General features: G+C 42.6%; 1 protein-coding gene across 1 annotated transcript in view; it reads right to left on the reverse strand.

Moving 5' to 3' along the window:
• The window catches only part of UXS1 (UDP-glucuronate decarboxylase 1), a 226,566-nt gene that overhangs the window by 8,117 nt on the left and 197,295 nt on the right, over nucleotides 1-21,154 (reverse strand). The window contains exons 13-14 of the mRNA XM_086934303.1: nucleotides 20,908-20,965; nucleotides 3,485-3,588 (exon numbers count right to left, since the gene is read on the reverse strand). Coding sequence (XP_086790429.1) covers nucleotides 3,485-3,588; nucleotides 20,908-20,965 — 162 coding nt within the window. The remainder of the gene's footprint in view (nucleotides 1-3,484; nucleotides 3,589-20,907; nucleotides 20,966-21,154) is intronic.

Here is a 21,154-nt window from a genome sequence, read left to right on the forward strand (position 1 = left end):
CTGGAGTGTTTGGTTGACCTCTCACTGGAATTCACATTGCTCATCTTCCTGTTCTAGACAGGGGATAGGGACATGGTATATTTTCATTTCAGAGGGCAGCAGTGGTCATGCCCTGGTCTCTTGTGTTTCTCCTTGCAGCCCCATAGGCAGTCACGCCTTAAAATCTGCTCATCTTACGGGGGTGAAAATAAATTACCCCCCTTCTCTGCCCCATATAAAAACGTGCGATCTAAGCTAGACCGACTGGCCATAATGTGCTGTGGAGGCGGAAGTTGAAAGGCACAACACAAGGGAATGCAAGGGGACAAATTGTAGACCGATGCCAGCCGATCTACAGTTCTTTTAATGGCATTACAAACGTGGGGCTAAACAAATACATGGCGACTCCCAGTTATGAGCACTTACCCTTCATGTACAAACATGTTGGATACTATCATTTCAGGAGCAGGCAGGGGTTTTGTTGAGGGGTCTCGAATATGACAGACTGCATAGACATGGCCAATATGCCAAGGAGGGCAAGTAGACTGTAGCCATCCTTTTAGGCTTCATGACTTGAGATGTTGTGGAGTGAAGGCATGGTAGGAGCCTCGAACGAAATTCCACTTTCCAGCCACAACTGGTGATCTAATGGGTCTACTGCGAACCCCTAATAAATAAACGATTATCAGCCATGTTGGGGTTTAGGCCTCAAAAATATGATAACTACATGGGATATACTATTTGATACTCACTCACCCTCCAACACTTGTAGTCACAGACTAATGACTGGCAGAACATTGGAATGTTCGGCTCTCCATCGAAAATTATGGAGTGCTCAGTGCTTCTAATGTCCGGTAGAATCACGGAGCATCAACATTCCAATGTTTGTTCACAGCAACACCTGTGAACAAAGGCCTCACAGAGCCCAAGGGGATTTCAACCCCCTCAGTCCGTTAAGCCTTTGTTTTGCAAATTAGAATGAAATGTTCTAATAGCCTTAGAGCCCTCCGTGGGGGGCTCTACTGGCCATTAAAGGCCCCTTCCTTGTTAAAGGCACGAGCAGATGCTGGTGGGGGGTCTTTAATGGCCGGCAAAGCCTGCTACGCCGGGCTCTAAGGCTATAACATAAGCTGACCGCATTACTGGTCTCCTCACTGATCTGTGTCTATCCTTTCATACACTAGAACTGACGGGCCCCAGTTATTCAGATACTAAGGCTTTAGCATCCCAAATTAACTGCTGACTTGTTTGGGTCCCATTATTCATTTTCTATGTTCTTTGGGTTAATAGATTTCTGTTATTATGGCAGATTATTTATGTATTTGTATGCTGCAAATGATCATACAAATTTGTGTCCAAAGTTATGACTAATATGTAAGTTAAAAGAGAATGCTTCTGCTATCACCCTACAATTATATGCAGTATGCTCTCTGCTACTCTGCGGCATCTGTGGTACCTAGGAGGAACTTCAGACCAGTCTTTTTTGTTTTGTTACTGATGCAACTACAGCAATGTTGGTAAATTAAATCAATCAATCCAATGACCTCAAACATGTACTACAAGAGTGATGCTCTAAGCTTATAAGCGAGCTCTTACCTCTCCAAAGTACACTATCTTGGAGAAACTACACAAACAAAACAGTATCATTGTTGTCCTGACGTATGATCCAGTATCCACACAAATCTGCAAAACTCATCAAGCACATGGACACCGTAACACTGAGAGCTGCATAATTATAACTTGAAAGAACAAGTGGGACAAAGGCATCCTATACTCAAATCTAAGGTGACTTTATGGGACCTACCACCAGCAATAGGACATCACTGTTTTATTTGAAATGTGTGCACCTCACAAATGCAACCAATTAGATCAAATTTAAAACAAGCACTGGAAAAGCAAATAGGTTTCACCTATGCAAAATCTATTGGCTTTGTCAGTTTTTTTTTTACATATTGCACAGTAGTTAAGTTGCTGGGTAACCTGGCATAAATAAAAAAATTAAAAAACTAAGACGTGGTCTATGCTGGCCGCATCATAGTTGCATTTTTTTCCCACTTTAAATCATGTTGCGTAGCAGTTCAACTGTGCAATATGTACAAAAGTTGGCAGGCAATTGCTGTCACAATTCCATGGAAAAACATTATGCAATCCCTATCTGTAATATATGCTTAGTTTCAGTGTACGAGTACAGCACACTTTGTCCTATATCTGATTCAGCAACTACTTCCAAAAAGTTTCAATTAAGGTAAAAAGGTTGCATTAAAACAGTCCTTTGAAGTAAGGCAGTTAATAGCTTGTTTGATATCTGATTGCAAGAGCGTATATGTCCACCAGAGCTTGAAGTGGCTGCAGGAGGAGCCTAGGAATGTCGCTTTCAGGATATTCCTCTCAAATAATGTAATCATTTGACCCGCCCCCATTTTTCCTTTCTTTGAGCAAATGGTAAGCTTAAAGGGGTATTAAGCATGGAAGTAGCTATCCGTAATGTTGCAGCACCTGGTCAACCATTTGTGAGTGGCCTTTTGCACCTAATTATGGTTGCATTTTACTATGCAGCTGGGGACAGGGTGGCCCATGGTACTTGGTCGAGGAGCCATGAAACCCTTGCCATGTACACAGGCAAAGGGACACAGTGTATAGATTTGTCATATGTATGTAAAAATACTGCTGCAACATCTGTTGCAAAGATGGGCACTGATATTAACAAGACACAGGGACATGCACTCAAGAGTGCATATGGAAACATAACATGCACCTACGCGATCTGTAAGGTCAGTGTTTAATGTGAGCCTGCTCCTTCCAGCAACACACCAGAAACAGCCCATTCTCAGACTTATGCGAGTTAGCGGTTTTATCTTTCCTTACAAACAATTGGTGTGAAAACCTTTAAAATAGCTTTTTTTGGAGGGAGAGGGGGCTTGTGCAAAATTCAAAATGGACGGCGGGAAGAGGTGTTGGGGGGTGCAGGGTAGTTAAGAAAAGGAAGATATGAGGTTAAAATAATGTTTCAATCTAAATCTGGCTGTGACATTCAGAATGGGCACAGAGCATGTGTTTCGTCCCTTCTATCTCCTCTTCGAGTAAGCATTAACTACTCAGAGAGTTAATTGTTCTGAGTAAGTTGAATATTCTGTAGGAATGCTTGGGTCCCTTGGACAGTGGAGGTAACCAACAATACCATAATTTACCTGCCCAGGAACTCTAAACCCTCTGGGGATGCAGAGAAGACGCTCACACATCAACCAGCTGGCAGTCACATTCACTCTTGAGGGAATTCCGGGGGGGGGGGGGGGGGGGGGGTTCGGGGGGTTTGGGGGGATGGGACACATTTTCAGGACTTGATTAATCCAGAAGCTGTACTTGACTCCAACTCCTTGCCCACACACGCTGCTGATGCTCGCCTACTATGTTGGCATACTTTCCAATTCAGTAAAATTACAAAACAATACATATGACTCACAATGTTACTGGAAAGTGAAATACTGTTCACAACTCAATTACATACCACAGGCTCCCAACCAAGCAATAACTTGGCTTTCGTGATGTCAGGCTTCCGTCTCTGTGGATCATCTTGTGCTTCAGACAGAAACTGAATTTCACTCCCGCTACCTGGCGTATTGAAACAAAACATGGTATTTAGGAATGTTCGGGTATGAAAAATACAAGTACGTTGGGGATTTTCAAAAAGAGATAGTAGAAGCAATTTTTGGTTTTATGTACTTCAGGCTGCTGACCAGTTTCATGGCTTTAAGCTTTCGGCAGATGCAAGTGTCTAGCAAGAAAATGTTTGGGCATTTTACTATATTGTTTTATAACTTTCCTTCAATAAGAGATATTGGAGCACAGCAAGGGGAGTGTTTGCTGTAGACAACTGGGCCCGTAAAATAGATAGCGTGCACTTCGCTCCTGGATTTGAGGTGCACCATGGCGCAAACATGGAAAGTCCGCCCTATCATGAAGAATGCGGTGCCCTAGGGGGAGGCGTTAACTCTGACTGCCCCTTGGGCAGCACATTCAAAAGAAATACGGAGCAGCTGTTTAAAAGCAGCCCTGTGTTTCTCTGAACAGGCAGCAACTCGCCTGCACTTTTTAAAAGGGGTTAGAGATCCCCTTGCAGGCGGACGCAGCAAGTGACTGCACCCGCCTGGAAGGGGATTGTCTGGGGGATCCATGGGACCACTTGTCCCCCCCTTCAGAGGGCTGCCATCAGGGGGTGCACTGACAGCGAATCACCTTTTAGTTGGCGCACCATCAGTGCGCCTCCTGACAGCTTCTTTGCCTCTGAGCCTGTGTCTATAATACGGCATAGAGGCAAAGGGGTCCCTCGTTTTCATGGGGCCACGCCCCCATGCAAATGAGGGAATGCCCTCTGATGATAGCGCTGGCACTTTGTGCGCCAGCGCTATTGGTCTTACAGAAGGGGATGAACAAGCGTCTGCGGTCCCTTCTGTAATACCAAAGTGCTCCAGGGCATGCAAAGCGGGCGCAAAGACCCATTGCACCCCAGGGGAACTTCTGTAAAACAGCCCCTGGTGTTATCTTGAGATCATAAGTTTGATTCTTTCCATAAATTGATAGTATTAACTTGAGTAGTAGCAATTGCTGTACTTTATGGAGCTTAGAAATAGAACAAGTTTTGAAAATGCCAACAGGCTTTATATTTTTATTAACCGCAAGTGCTTGGTAGGCGAGTTTGTGAGCAAGTGGGTGTTTGGTAGTATGAATGGGCAAATCACTCGAAGAGTGGTGAGGGCAAAGAAATCGTTCATCGTAAAGCTGTGGGTTAATGAGAGTAGAAAGGTTTGACTGGGAGGATGAATAAGTGAGTAGGTTAGTGAAGGTAAGCGACCAGGGGCTGTATTATGGAAAGTTCCCCAGGGACGCAACGGGTATGCAGGCCTGCTTTGCGCATCCCGAAGTACTTTGGTTTTCCAGAAAGGGCTGCTGACACTTGTGTGTCCCTTTCTGTAATACAGATAGCGCTGGAGCACATTAAGCGCCATTGCTATCACCAGAGGGTGCGCCCTAATTTACATGGGGGAATTGCTCTATGCATATGAGGGAATCCCTATGCCTCTGCACCAGATCTGAATTATAAATGGGGGCTCAGAGGCAAAGAAGCTGTCAGGATGAGCACTGTCAGTGCGCCACCTGTTGGCAGCCTTGTGGAGCAGGTGAAGGGGGTCCTATGGCCCCACAGACATCCCCTTGGAGGCAGGAGACGCCTGCAAGGGGATCCCTAATCTCCCTTAAAAGTGAAGGCAGTTTGCTGCTTGCACAGTCAAACACGGAGCGACTGCTTCAAAGCCGCTCCGTATTCAACTTGAATGTGCTGCTTCCAGGGCAACAGAAGTCCGCAGCTGCCTTGGGGGGCAGCACATTCCATCTAATAGGGCACATACTCTTCATTAGCGCCAAATGCACCTTTTAAAAGGTGCACTCGGTGCTAACAAGGAAAATGTGCTGCATTGCATTATATGGACCAGGAGCGTAATATTAAAACATGGTGATAAATTTGAACAAACATTTGCAATGCAATAGGTCTCGCATTATTTAAGTTTGAGCTATTAGTACTGTAAATGGCAATGTTTTTATTTATGCGCTATTTTAATTTTCTTTGCATAAAAAGGTACATATAAAATATGTGTTGTAGAAAAGTCATTTATGCAGTATTTAAATTTTCTTTGCATAAAAAAGTACATATACAATATTTCTTGTAGAAAAGTTAAACATTTTAATGATGTGTCCAAATAATTTTTATATGTACATTCGATTTGCAAACGGATGGGGTGGGGGGGGGGGGGGGGGGGGGGGGGGGGGGGGTCTGAAAACTGAAGGAGGGCCTCAGGCAGTTTATCTGCATAAAGCCCTGCATGTCTAAGGCCACGTCCCCTTTCCACATGGTGAATTCTCTTTTCAAGAGGGCAGGTCTCCCTCTGAGGTAACAGGGCAGCATCATGTGAAGTGCAGCAAGTTGGGGTAGTAAAGCTTCCATTAGTTGCCACTTTTCATGCACCTCAGCAAATAGGTGCACACTTCTGTTCATGAGGTTGGCAACAATGTCCTGACCTGGTGTGGCACCTCTTGTTGGTACACTGCTGCTGTGCGGTGGTGGAATTTATAATGAATACTTTTCTATTCCCAAGAATATGTCACCGGCTGCACTGCCCTTCTTGTAGCATTATGAAATCCTGCTCTGTCAGGCTGTGCAGTAACCCTACCGATCGACTCCAGACTAGGCCATCCAGTCCTGCTTTTCTTTACATGCTGGTAGTGGCAGTATTACTTTTATTTAGTGGGAAAACAAAACATCTGCCAGAATGCAAGGGAAAATTCCTAACCTGCCCCTGCAAGAGAAATCTTTGTGGAATGAAGTGTGCACTAGTCTTGTGCGTTCATGTATTCATTTTGTTATGCAATTCAGTTTCAGTGGCTCCAGTATATACATACCATGAGATTGGTCTCCATAAGTATAGTGGGCATGACTGAACTTACTCTCTAAGCTCTGGTACTTGCTTTGTTTTCTCCGACATGGATGCAGTACACGGGCGAGATTTCATTAAAAATAAGGCTGAGTGAATAGAGCAGCGCTTTCCACGTCATAACGATGTAGTTAATGAGGTCTGGCAAGCACTGCATCTCTATGCACTTTTCGTTTGCACAAGTTCAGAGCTCGCACCGCCGGCCTGCGACCAGGAAGTCAGGCAGGCCGGGCGGGACAACCGGAAACAGGAAGTAGGAGGGCCGGAGCCTACCCCGCCTCCCACAGAAGAGCCGCGGCTGTTTGGAGCACCGGAGCAGGCAGGAGCCTACCCTGCGCCCCGGTGCCGAAGGAGGGAGGAAGAGTCCTGCTGCCGGGCCCTGCAGATGCCGATGAGAGGAGCCGCCGCCGCCGCACCAAGGAAGCCGGTGAGTGTGGCTTCGCGTTGTTGATGATCTGCGAGGGCGGGGGGCATGTGTGTGTGCGCGTGCGGCGGTGGCGGGCTGTGTATGTGTGAGAGCGTGCATGTGTCTTGGAGTCTGTGTGTGTGAATGTGGGGGGGGAGAGGGGGTGTGTGTGAGCGAGTGTCTGTCTGTTTGTGTATATGCGCGCCTGAGCTGCGAGGGCGGGGGGCATGTGTGTGTGCGCGTGCATCGGTGGGGGGCTGTGTATGTGTGTGAGCATGCGTGTGTGTATGTGTCTTGGAGTCTGTGTGTGTGACTGTGGGGGGGAGAGGGTGTGTGTGTGAGCGAGTGTCTGTCTGCTGTTTGTGTATATGCGCGCGCATGTGCACGGCGCGGGACGGAACGTGCGCGTTCGCGCACCCAAATCTGCCTTCAAAAGCTCGTGACAGTTTCTTGTCCTCATTCCCCCATGTCCGATAACTATAAGTCTCCGACCCTGGACGCATCCTTCGGATGCGAATTCCAGGGCGAGACCTAAAAAGGAGGCAAATGAGAAAATACCAAAAGTTGCGAGGGTGTTAGAGAAAATACAGGGTGTATGTTCCACGGAACAATGGGGCTCAAGGTAGTTTAAGTGTAAGTGAGGAATATCGCTAGAGAATGTTTAACATCACCGTACTCTGAGGCAAAGTAACTTATCAGGGAGGGAGCCAGTCCTTTTAACTCAGAGACCCAGTATCACTCCTCCATTTTAAATTAGGCGAGTGCTGTCCAAGTCGCCGACGTCCTCGTAAATGAGTTCCAAACAATTTGCTACTGTTGTTTTTGCTTCCATCTAGTCTTGATGGTGTTGCCTTGGTTCATCGTAGTCCTGCTTCATCAAAGGTGACCGTTTGAGAACACGGTTGTATGTAAAAAGACTGAAGACTATTTCACTGTGCGTGGGAGCTTCTGCAGGTGTCCCGTGTCAATTAGGGGTTACTGAGGCCAGATTGTGAGGTTCACGGCCAGTTGACACTGGTCTCTTGGAGCTTAACCGTACTATTCGACCTAAAACTAAGCATCATGTACATCCCTTTGCACTTGACCCTCTGGGGTATGGCTGAGGAACTCAAGGCTTACTCAGGAAAGTAGTAGCAAGTTGGTCGACGGAACTCCAAAAACAGCAAATAACAGTTAATAAATACGTTTCTAGCTAGTACTCTGGCTTATCAAAAGCAAATAACATTATTGCACTCATATACACAACTAGAATTACTATGCACAACAGTCAAAGGGCATGTACCGGATACAAAAAGGGAAAAGTACTCATAGGGATTATAGGAACACAATGGAAGGTAATATGTGTCCAGTAAGGATAAGGGATTCCTCCATATTATCAGTTGGGGAGACTAATCCTGCTGTTTAGCGCGCACACAGTCACTGGTTACTTCTTTCTAACAACAACCTTCTTCTTCAGGGATAAAGTGCAATATACTTGCAGTCTGGGTAAGCTTGTGTGGTCTCGTCAGCAGGCCGCGCCTACACTGGTCTTGGCCGTCGAAGCGAGCCTGAGCTGGATATTGGGTGGTTTGTGGCCTGCCGTGCAGAGGGGCTCCATCTCCGTCCCAGCTGACAAAACATGTGAGAAGCGCTGGTGCCACTACCTTCCAGTAAGGAGCGGCACCACTAGCATCTTTCTGATGAGCGTGCGCTGGAGGCAGTGGACCTTGCGGTCACTGGGATCTTTCCACTTGAGACTTACTTGGGCCTAGTTGCAAATCTCTCCACACAAACAGGTGCCCACCCTGGATGCAGAGTGGCCTTCTTTAGGGTGGTCTGTACTTTTCCTTTGCACTTGTAGATACTTTAGAGTCTGACTGTGATGGTAGTTTGCAGGTTGGCATAGCGCTTCAGCATTTGTTGGTGCTACACTTCCCAGTGGAACTCACTTTTGGTTGAATTTCAGGAGACCCCTGATCACAAGAGGTCACTGTGGCTACTTCTGGGGAGACATGTCCCAGCCTCAAACCTCACGCTTTAGATTTTGGTGCAGGTTGCACCCCATATCACAGTAGTGTTGCCAGCTCACCATGCCAGTGCCCTGGCAGTCCTTGCTTAGTCCAAACAACATCTTCTTCATGCAAGGGCACCTCAAATTCCCCTCCCGAGCAGTCCAACAGCTCTCTCCCTTGCATTTTGATGCAGACACCCCCTTCCAGAAGGCTTGTCATATCTCCCCTGGGTTCTGATTCCAAGCCTGGTAAGGAAAGTTGGCAGTTAAGTAACCCAAACCTGGAGCACAAATAAGTCTTCCGCTCATGAGTGGTGTGGACCCCATTTTTCTGGTAAGGAAATCTTGGCACACTGAATTGAGGTTTGTGTTACATCTTTATATCTAAGTTACAGACCATGTTTTCCAGTAGTTTAGTACTGTGACCACTCTAGTATCTTTGTGATTTTGACGCATTCTGGTCCAGTAATCGCTTTTGTCAAAGTGTGAGCAGGAAATTGGGGGGGGGGATAGGAGCTGGGAGTCTACTCTCCCGAGAAACTCCAAACAAGGGCACTAATAGTACGCAGGTGTTTCTACTCAGCTTTCTGTTCTCTGTAAGGGTGACCCTACTGCTGTTTAACCAAGTGCCAGAAAGGGGTAGGAGGGAAGACTTCAAAGGTATCCACTGTCTCCTCTCCTAAACACTCATGTCTAGCCCATTAGAAAGACCCCTGAAAGGACTCTCCAATTGAAATCTGCAGTTTGGACTCAATCTAAGAACCACTGGATTTAGCCACATTCAAAAAGGAAGCTAATGTGGCCATGGCCACATGCACCACACAAACTTTACACACACTTAGAAGTTACTTATTGGTACACATCTTGTACAAGGATGAGCAAAATATCTGGTTGTAATAACTGGGAGACAACTGAAAAGGTGGGAGATACAGCGAGCCCCTCTCTCCATCAGGTGATGGCTAAAGATGCCTGACCTGCTCACTAAAATCAGTAACTCTGTCACCACAGTTATTCCTATACAGCCCTTCAAGGTGTATAGTCACACTCTTGCAAGGAGGGGTGCACTTGGTGTAGGCCCCTCTGACCTCAGAGTCCCACTCTAGGTCTTATTCTTTGCTCAAAAAAGCCTCCAAACAATCATTGTGTATACCAAGGTGGGGGGGCACACTATATATTGGTATGATGAAGTTCAGGCAAAGTGGAATGCTCTCAAAATTTTGTCTAAAGACCAATGGTAAGCTTCTGCCAAGCTTTGCCTTATTTTGGCTCCATCAAACCCCACAAAGGGTTGATCACCCAACTAGTGTTCTTTGGCATGAATCTGTGTAGAAGCTCAGAGCTCTCTTGGGGTTCCATCGATGGGGTCTCTCCTCCTACTTAGAGGAGCACAGAAAGCCGGCAGAGCTATGGTTTGAGCATCTTCGAAAGGATTCACACTCTCCAGCAGAAAAGATGCCCTTGTCTGTGGAACTGGTACAAAAGGGGGTGGTGATGGACGGAGCATCAGAATCAATCAAACACTCACACCCAGTCAAAAGATCTGGGTTTAATCCATCACCGTTCTTTAGCCCACTCTGCCACCCCAGTTCAGACATGGCTATATGCAAATCAGTCTGACCCTGTGTCTCATGGGAACAGTCCAGCCCGAACTGCCAAGCCATGTCTTCCCTGGACCGGAAACAAGCTTCCGAGGACCGGTTTCTGGCATTCCAGCCGTCTTCAGCCCGGCTTGCTTGAATCCAGTGGCAAAGTGAGCAAGGGACTCACGTCTGAGCATTCCCTGCCACACTTATGGCTGCCAAAAGCGGTACTAGTGCTGCCACTACCACCATCACTTTTTTGAACTACTAAGGTCACTTACAAGATCAAGTGGGAGAATAGCAAACTAAAAATGCTCCAAAACAACAAACTGAACTTGGCCACATCACAACCATCTTAAATCGCCTGAGACAGTATAGGGCAAAGGAAGTCCGGCACACCAGGGAGGACTTGTGCTACTGAATCCCAAAGGGTGTGAGTGTAGCGGTTTAACAAACATAAGGCGTGAACAACACACAGGGTCAAACTGGTGGATGTAAAGAGGTGTTTTCCAAATGTTTCTACTCCAGTCAACTGCATATCGGGAGAGAAGTAGAAAAAGTGCTTGGATTGGAGAAGCTGATGGGGGCTTGCATCATAAGTCTTACTGATAAAGGGTGCTGTGACAGAAAAGCAGATTCGCCAGGAGAGGGGCAATGGTGCCTGGTGATAGGTCTATGTACTGGTGGGCCAGATCAAGGCTTGGCCTGAGGACCCCAAAGGGTGTCCGTCAGAGCCTCAAGGAAAGGCTAGAGGGACTCAAAGGAAAGTTTGGCGCGGCTGCAAGTCCTCAGTAAGAAGGTTAGTTTTCGAGAGGGTGGGAAGCTGGAGGTCAATGCTGCCTTATACATGACCATAGCACAGGAGGAAGATTCCTCAGTGGCTAGTCCGAGAGGAGAGAAAACAGCGGTGTCTGGAAAAGGGTCTAGACCACAAGCCTACTGCAAGTCCTCATACCATTTATCATTCTGATAGGGTTGAGCAAACTCATCACCCGGGGTCATAATAGTAATTGAAGTCAGAAAAAAAGGGAGAGCAAAGAATGTTGCCTGCCCTGTGTTCAGTCGAGTGCAGAAATAGGAGCCTTGGTCGTATTTGGGCGCGACATTGGTGGAAGTCGAATCCGCCTCAGAGAGGACAATGTGGGCCACCTTTGCAGGCGGCGAATTCCGCATTGTTCTCAATGTACCTGGGCCTGGTATTGTTGTAGGCGCCAGGGGTGGTATTGGAACAGGAGCCTGACGCAACTCTGGCCCAATGGGACCAGCTGGCGCCGAAGGCAAACCTGCCGATAGTAACCCAGGAGAAGGCCTCTAGGCTCCTAGGGCCCCAAAGGTAGTCCAGAGGGAGAAGCTCGGGATCTGAAGAGCTGGATCATAGATTTGCAAACGTTTCGACCAGGCATGCCATGGCTGAAGGCCCTGGAAACGCTTCTTGTGCCAAAACCATCTGTGGAATCAGCGTCAAAGTTGGCCAACTTCAAGAATATGACAGACGGTTTCTGCCACCTACACGCTTGGTAAGAGGAGTGCTAGCGGCTCAAAGAATTGAAACTCCACTTTCTTTGTTTGCTTCTCTTGTGCTTACCTGAGGACTTCGAGCATGACGAAGACTGAGCCGCTCCATCGACTCTGGAAACCGGTCATGGAACTGGGTTTTCTTATGCTTGGTAACAACGGTTTGCCTCACGTTCTTGGATGGCATTCAGGTTTAGAGATACGCAGAGCTTGGATTCATGGTCCAACCCCAAGCATCACAGGCAAACCTAGTGGGATCTGGTACAGACATCGGTTTGCGAAAGTCCCAGAAGGGTTTAAAACCGGTCGTTTTAAGGCGTGACATGCCTTGCATACTGTATGAACTTTGAAAAAATGTAAGTAAAAGTGTCCGAGAGACGATCAGAAGCTCCAAATCTGCGTCTTGTGTTGCAGAAAGAAAGGAACGGATATCAGCTGGCTGTAGAGGCACCTTTATGGGTCCACAAATCATTTTTGGAGCGAAACGGCACCAGTGTAGAGTCGCACAATGCCACCTTCTGACTTACAGCCATACTATGAAAAAGGTTTTTAGATCCAGTCTGATGAATTTCAAAAGGCGAGGAGTCTGCGGAGAGAAGTCTCTAATACGCTTCAGGTGCTAGATGACCACATTGAATTCTTGATTATAAAGGTGCCGGCTTCTATTTCTCCTTTAGATTCTACATAAAGCAACAGGGAGCAATGGAGTATTACCTGTTCACTTCTCATTAGTATGCTGATGACATTTGAGTGTTAGTTACATTTGGTATCGATTTATGACAAAGCATCTCAGGCCATATTCAAATCCAGCAAAAATGGGGTACACCCTTATCCACAGTAAAAAGATAATCTGCAATTTAAATGAACATGGAAGTACACTGAAAGCCAGGGCTCCATCAAACTAGACACAAAGCAGTGTAAGAAATAACTAGGCAACATATCTTCTACATCTGGATCACTGACAGAATATTGGGAACAGAAATATCGTGGGGACACAATATTGTGTCATATATATATATAAATATATATATATATATATATATATATATATATATATATATATATATATATATATATATATATATATATATATATATATATCCATAATAAGATGATTTTAGAGCTTATCACATGGAGGTTACACAACAATTACTTTATCTTTGGTAAAGACATTTATCTGCAGAAAAGGGGTGTGGTTATGGGGGCTTGTTTCTCTCCCAGCTACGCGTGCTTGCACGTGGGCTGGTGGGAGAAACAGGTCCCCTCGGGAAAACATTGGGATACCTACTCACAACACATAGTGCAGTGGATACGGTTCATTGATGATGTTTTTATGATTTGGAGGGGCGATGAAACCAGTGCCATCGGTTTCATTGAACAACTTAACATCAATCAAGAAAATTTGAAATTTACTTACAAAATGAGTACACAAACTATAGAATTTTTAGATGTTAAAGTTTTTGTGAAAAATGACAAGATTGCAACCACCCTGTTTAGAAAGAAGACGGTGGGTAATTCAGTTCTCCAAGCCAGCAGCGCACACCCTCACCATGTCGTTGACAACATCCCCTACGGGGAGTTGCTCCGACTGTTGTTTGTTATCTAAGATATATAGATGACATATTCATGGTGTGGAAAGGGCCTAAGGAGAGAGCTATGTCTTTTATAGATGATATGAACAGCAATGCCATGAATCTCAAGTTTTCAGTCAACATTAGCCAATGTAGAATGCAATTTCTAGATGTAGAGATTTATGTGTCTGAGGATAAGCTTGTGACTACACTCCATAGGAAGGCTACGGCGGGCAATATGACCTTGCATGCCGCCAGTATGCACCCTAAACACACCATCGTGGGGATACCCTATGGAGAAATTCTTAGATTAAAGAGAATCTGTAGTTGCCCTTCTGACTTTGAACAATGTTTAGAGGAATTGTTGGTATGATTAAAAGCCAGGGGCTACTCTGATAGAATCCTGAAGGAAGCGGTAGAGAAATCTAAGTCTAGATCTAGAGAAAGTCTATTCCCTTCCCGGCAATCGGAGTTAGAAAACAACATTGTTGATGACACTCTACATGATGGTCCTAGAATGATCACAGCCTTCAGCAGTGAAGACAGGAAATTGAAAGCAATTTTTAAAAAGAACTGGCCTATAGTGTTAAGTGACCATATATTAAATACTAGGTTACCAGCTAATCCCACTATCACCTTTAGACGGGCCAAAAGCATGGGGTCTGCATTGGACAAACCGGCCCCGGAATTGAAAGCAAAAAACCCCTGGTTAAAACCTTCTAGGGGTTTTTACAAATGCTCCAGCTGTCGCGCCTGTAGATTTGGTGAGAATACAGTACAATATTTGACTCCATTTTCTACAGAACCTAAAAAGATCATGGGCAATTTCAATTGCAAAACAGATTTTGCTGTGTATGTCCTGACATGCACCTGCGGCTTAAAATATGTTGGTAGTACCAAGCTGCAGGTGCATGTCAGGATTTTGCAGCATCTGCGCGCAATCTTACAGAGTGACCCTGCCTACCCGGTGGCACGTCACTTTAAAAGAGTGCACAATAAAGATCTTTCATGCTTGAAGTACTTTGTAATAGGGTCTGTGCCACCTTTGAAAAGAGGAGGTGATAGGGAGTCACTGTTGAGACAGCTAGAAACAAGGATGATATTGGAGCTCGATACACGTTGGCCTAATGGATTGAACAACATAGATGAGTTGCACCATTTTCTGTAGTTAAAATGATCTTCTTTCCATTTATATTTCCTGTTGACGGTTACTGACCCATATTTACCAACAATTGTGAACTCCCTCTTAGTTAGGTTCCCTATTTTGAGGTTGAGAGTGGGTCTGTACACATTGTTTGCTAAAGGTATAAAATATGATGCATCACATTTTCTATTTGCTGTAAAATTGAATGTACATATTCTTTGAGATATATATGTGTGTATATATGGATCTATTGTATATACATTTATGCATATGTATATATATATATACATATATTTTTTGTACTTTTGTAATTTTTCTACTTTTCTAGTTCTCGATTTTTCTACTGTTTTTCTACTGTTTTTCTATTTTTCTACTCTTTTACACGAATGACTGGTTGATAAGATGATGGACATGAACATTATAAGAAAGTATACATAAATTGTTGTGGGTTGTAAATATGTAATATAGAATTGTATATATATGCCAGTGAAACTGAATTGTGGTTATATATATATTATCAATTGATTATCACAAATCCGGGTGTATTCTAATGTTCAAGGATCCTTTTAACTATTTATACTATTTATTATTATTAAAGTACGTAAAATCTACACATGAAATGTCAGGGTAATCAGAACCCACATATAATTCGAATGTGATTAGATATATTCTTATCCTACTAGAAATAATGACTGGTATTGCACTTTAGCTGATGCAGCTTTCTCTTCCTATCCACTTTCGATAATTTTGCACTTTACCTTATTCCCTTAGCACTTTATCATACGACCACTGGTACGTAGACGGAAATACCCATAGGCCTGAATTGTGGATATGAGAACTTTCCTGTCATTTCACTATTTTTGAGTAGATGCATAGCTGCATTTTAAACATGTGATATGAACACTAGTAACTAATGGACAGGTCTCTTATGGTACATTTGTATCATTGGATTTAACCGGTGAGGTCTTACGGTCTATGAATCGAATATCTGGATTTAACCAGTGATGTATTTTCGTCCTTTTGGTAATCACCATTAGAAGTACTGGCATTTAACTGTGGAAGTATGTTGTTTATTTCTATTAAGTCACATGACTCACCATGTCACTGTGAGGGGGTGGTCACGATGTGTAAATTGCATTTAAAAAAGTATTGAGTTCGATGTACTTGTTGCAGCGTGAACAAGGGCATATCTTGCCAGAAACGCGTAGCTGCTTTCCGTTGTTCAATAAAAACAACTCTGCTGATGTGATGTGGTCCGTCTCCTTCCTGTTTGCTGGTGTGCTGCGTGGTTGCTGAAACACCGAGAGATCCAGAGGAGTCACGTGATAGATATATATATATATATATATATATATATATATATATATATATATAATATATATATATATATATATATATATATATATATATATATATATAACCATAATAAGATGATTTTAGAGCTTATCACATGGAGTTTACACAACAATTACTTTATCTTTGGTAAAGACATTTATCTGCAGAAAAGGGGTGTGGCTATGGGGGCTTGTTTCTCTCCCAGCTACGCGTGCTTGCACGTGGGCTGGTGGGAGAAACAGGTCCCCTCGGGAAAACATCGGGATACCTACTCACAACACATAGTGCAGTGGATACGGTTCATTGATGATGTTTTTATGATTTGGAGGGGCGATGAAACCAGTGCCATCGGTTTCATTGAACAACTTAACATCAATCAAGAAAATTTGAAATTTACTTACAAAATGAGTACACAAACTATAGAATTTTTAGATGTTAAAGTTTTTGTGAAAAATGACAAGATTGCAACCACCCTGTTTAGAAAGAAGACGGCGGGTAATTCAGTTCTCCAAGCCAGCAGCGCACACCCTCACCATGTCGTTGACAACATCCCCTACGGGGAGTTGCTCCGACTTAAAAGGATCTGTAGTACAGAAGAAGAATTAACAGTCTGCACCACTCAAGCTCTCAAAAGATTCAAAGACAGGGGATATAGTGACAGGGTGCTCAAAATAGCTGCTGAAAAATTGAAGGAAAGATCCAGGGAATCCATGTTAAATCCTCCAGTAGCTCACTGTCCAGAGAATATCAACAGTAAAGACGATTCAAGTCTAAGATTTAAAACAACATACAACTGTCAGGAACGGCGCATTAGAGCCATCTTAACGAAAAGTTGGCCGATATTGATGACTGATGGTGTCTTAGCACCTCAACTAACATGTGGACCCAACATCACATATCGAAAGGGTCCTTCCATGCGCCAACATGTATCTAACTCCTTCCCTGAACTTTTGAAAACCGAATCTTGCTTAAAACCCCGGCTGGGGTTTACCAAATGTTCTAGTTGTAGAGCATGTAAGTTTGGCATCAACACTACCAAGTATGCCACTCCGTTTAGTCCAACTCTATCACCAATCCAGGGCATTTTCAATTGTAAGACGGAGTATGCTGTTTACGTTCTGACATGCACCTGCGGCCTGAGATATGTTGGAAGTACCAGGCTTCAGGTGCATGTCAGAATTTTGCAGCACCTCCGAGCTATTGTAAACAACGATAGCGCCTATCCTGTCGCAAGACATTTTAAGATGGTCCATAATAACAACCTTGACTGTCTTACTTACTTTGTATTAGCTGCTGTCCCCAAACCACGTAGGGGAGGCGACAGAGATAAAATGCTCAGACAATTGGAATCTAAGATGATTCTTGAACTAGACAGTAAGGTCCCAAATGGCCTTAATACAACAGAAGACCTTTATAATTTTCTATAAAATGTGCAGCTGTTTCTTCACTCTCCTCGTATTTGATCTGATCTTAGTTTGTTTCCTAGGAATATCAGTTTAATTACTATCACCTCTTCCAAGCTCATGTAATATAACACTGTTTCTCAGCCATTCTTTTTAACTGTATATATTTTCCACTTAGGGGCAGAAACTGATCCATAGTTTTACTGCATCATGGAAATTCACCTGGGGTTTTTCTTGTTGTTGGTAGAATACACACATAATTGTTAACATACACTTCAATATAGTCGTATATCATCTTAAGAAGGGCTGCCATCTTCATAGATGTCCCTATTGTCTTTATCTATTTATATCATTCAGACATGTATATTTAGTCTATTGTAGTATATATATATATTATCTTTTGCGTATTTTGCAGTTATGTTTACATTTTTTATATGAACTGTCCAAATTTTAATAATATGTATGTTTTTTAATTTTGATACATTTTAGCTACTATTTATTGATTTTTAATCAAATTGATAAATTATCAAAATTGCATACATTTGCACAGTCAATATGTTTACATTTGTTAAAATACAATGTTCAGTCATTATATTTTTACATTTGCAATTTTGCACTAATACTAGTTAGACTATCACAAAGTTCATCTTGCATTTAGGCAGATATATTTATTTCTACATGTTTTAAATGAAAATTGTTAAATAACATTGCTGAATTTATTCAGTCTAAGATGGTTTTGATGGGCTTATATTTGCATCTATCACCCTTCTGTTCGAAATTTAAGAAATCTAGACATTGTAAGTAGTATGTTGTCTATATCTATTATCACATGGTGTCCACTAACGCATTTAAAAATAATGGCACACACCGGCTAGACTATCAGTGAGCATCCGCCCGAAACGTGTCAGACCGTTGTGCGGTGGTAACAATAAACATCTTGCCTGAAATCTATGGGACTCGCCGTGGTTTTCTGTTCGCCGATGTTGGAGGTGCAGAACCAATATTTCCAGACCTTTTGGATATTATATATATATATATATATATATATATATATATATATATATATATATATATATATATATATATATATATATATATATATATATATATATATATATGTATATATTCAACAAAAGTTGGTTCAGGTCTCCTTCCGTATTGGGCGCTTCTTGCAGGTGCGTGGCTTCATGAGGTGGAACCAAACCGCTTAATATATCAAACTGAGTCTCCCAAAGAATACACCCTTGAAGCTACGAGCTTTCATCAACCTGCTCTAATCTCAAGTATACCCTACGGAGAATTTCTTCGAATTAAACGCATCTGCAGTGAAAACACGAATGGGAAAAACACAGTGCAAGAACAATGAAAAGATTCCAGAAAAGAAAGTATGGAAAAAATCTAACTAAAAAATGTTGGGAGAGAGCAAATGAAAAACTAAGGGCAGACTGTCTGAAGCCACAAACAAAAGAGAAAACAACGGAGGAACCAATTAGACTGATATTGGATTACAGCAAAGTATCCAGACAAGTATTTCAAATCCTCAAAAAGAATTGGAAAATTCTAAAACTTGACCAGACCATAAGTCAAAAAATGGGAGATCATCCAGTAGTGGCATACAGAAGAGCAAGAAACCTAAAAGATCAATTGATACATAGCCACTTTGTTAGCAAGAAAAAAACAACATGGTTAAAAACCATTGGATTTACCAAATGCTATAACTGCAAAGTCTGCGAGATAGCCAAACCCACCAAACAAGTAACTATGGCAAACCAAAAGATCTGGAAAATAAGAGAATTGATCACCTGCAAAAGTCAGTACACTGTCTATATGATTGAATGTCCTTGTCAACTACGTTACATAGGAAGCACAATCTGTGAGCTAAAAAAGCGAATTTTGGAACATGTAAGGGCCACTGTAAACAAGGACAGAGGAAATGCAGTGGCCAAACACATGGAGACACACCATGATGGAAATTGGCGGCTGCTAAAATTCCTGGGATTAGAAACGATGTCGCTGTCAGACAGAGGTGGACATCATGAAAAATTACTACGCCAAAAGGAGTCACGTCACATTTTGAACTTTCGAACAATGACCCCTTTCGGACTGAATCAGTCGGAAGAACTTTACGTACATATATGAAAAAACCAAGACTACTTCTCGAAATAATCTCCATAATTTTTTCGTCCCAAAAGCCCACGCAATAGGTCAACAATAATTTGAGGAATGAATCTGAGATCTTTGAAACTAAAAATATACACCCATAAGCATCTGGACAATTATACAATCCCTCAGTAATGTCAGCCCACTGGAGGGCTCAAAATAATTAAAGTAAAAAGACTCATGAGCAATGACCCTGCATTCGAAAGACTATTCCGTTTTTGTTAAAAATTGGTTGTGGAAAAAATACTTTATCCATATATAATTTGATAAATATATAATTGTGGAATAACTGAGGGCAGCAGGGCATGAGGGAACCAAAATATAAGGAATAGGTTTAAATTTTGTTACAATTTTCATTTATTTAAAACACAAACTACATATCCCAGAATACAACTGCGAAAGAAAACAGATTGGTGTTATCATGTGACCGAGGTGGGCGGGAACTCCCATTTTAAAACACAACCAGCAAACAGTGTTTGAAACAACTGTGATCAAGTTAGTGGGGAGCTAACGAAACGCGTTGGTTTTTTGTGCTGTGAATAATGCTGCAATGGATTTAAGAATAAATTTAGTTGTCTCACACAAAATTCGAGTGGCTGGAGTGGCGGCTTTTTCCGGGGGTCCGGGGGATCCTGTATTCTTTGGGAGACTCAGTTTGATATATATATATATATATATATATATATATATATATATATACATATACATATATATATTAATACTTTGCATACCTGTAGAATTTTAACTTCACAATATTTTTGTCCTCAGTATTCTGGACAAGATATTTTGTCCCCTGATATTTTTGTTTCCGATATTCGGTCTGAATACCTCAACATCTACGCTCCCAGAACTTGCAAAGATATCCTTATATCCATCAGGACTACCCAACATGTCTACAGTTTTGGACAGAGCAGAAGACTAATCTCTATAAAGAACATAACATTGTGACACAGTAGATAATAAATCCTCTAGCCTCCAAAATACCAACAACCGCTGCCTACAAACTGATTGCACCACTCCTTTTGACCCTGTACAGTGCTGCAGGGCCTTTCAATTGAGTATAAGCTATACAAATTGCAAACTTTTAATATTCATGTAATAATAAATTGTCGTCCAAAAACAGAATATGCTATTAACTTTTTATGCAGTTTGTATAGAGGGTAGTCACACCACAACTCGAAGAACATCACCTAGAGACATTTAGAATGACAGGGGCAGACAACATGTCAACCCAGTAGACAAAACATACATTGAATTGCAATCAAAATATTTAAATCATTTCTGTTCCACTAAAAGCAGCATTACCAGAGTCTGATAAGAATTTAAAAGATAGGGCACTTACCAACAAGGTGTTTGATTAATTTGGCAAATTCTAGTATGGTGTGCTCTTCAGGATTCCCCTGAGGAAAAAAATCATATGTCATGAAACTCATTGAAAGATGTTATTTTGCTTTCAGACTGTTTACGGAAGTGAAACTGTTCAAATTATTTAAATTATGCATTTTAACTGCAAATCTGCGACACTGATTCATTTATTAAACAAAATGTGACATGTATTCATGTTTCACATTTGTTAATTTATGTGTTTG

Source organism: Lissotriton vulgaris, chromosome 8 (genome assembly GCF_964263255.1).
Source record: "Lissotriton vulgaris chromosome 8, aLisVul1.2, whole genome shotgun sequence".
NCBI lineage: Eukaryota > Metazoa > Chordata > Amphibia > Caudata > Salamandridae > Lissotriton > Lissotriton vulgaris.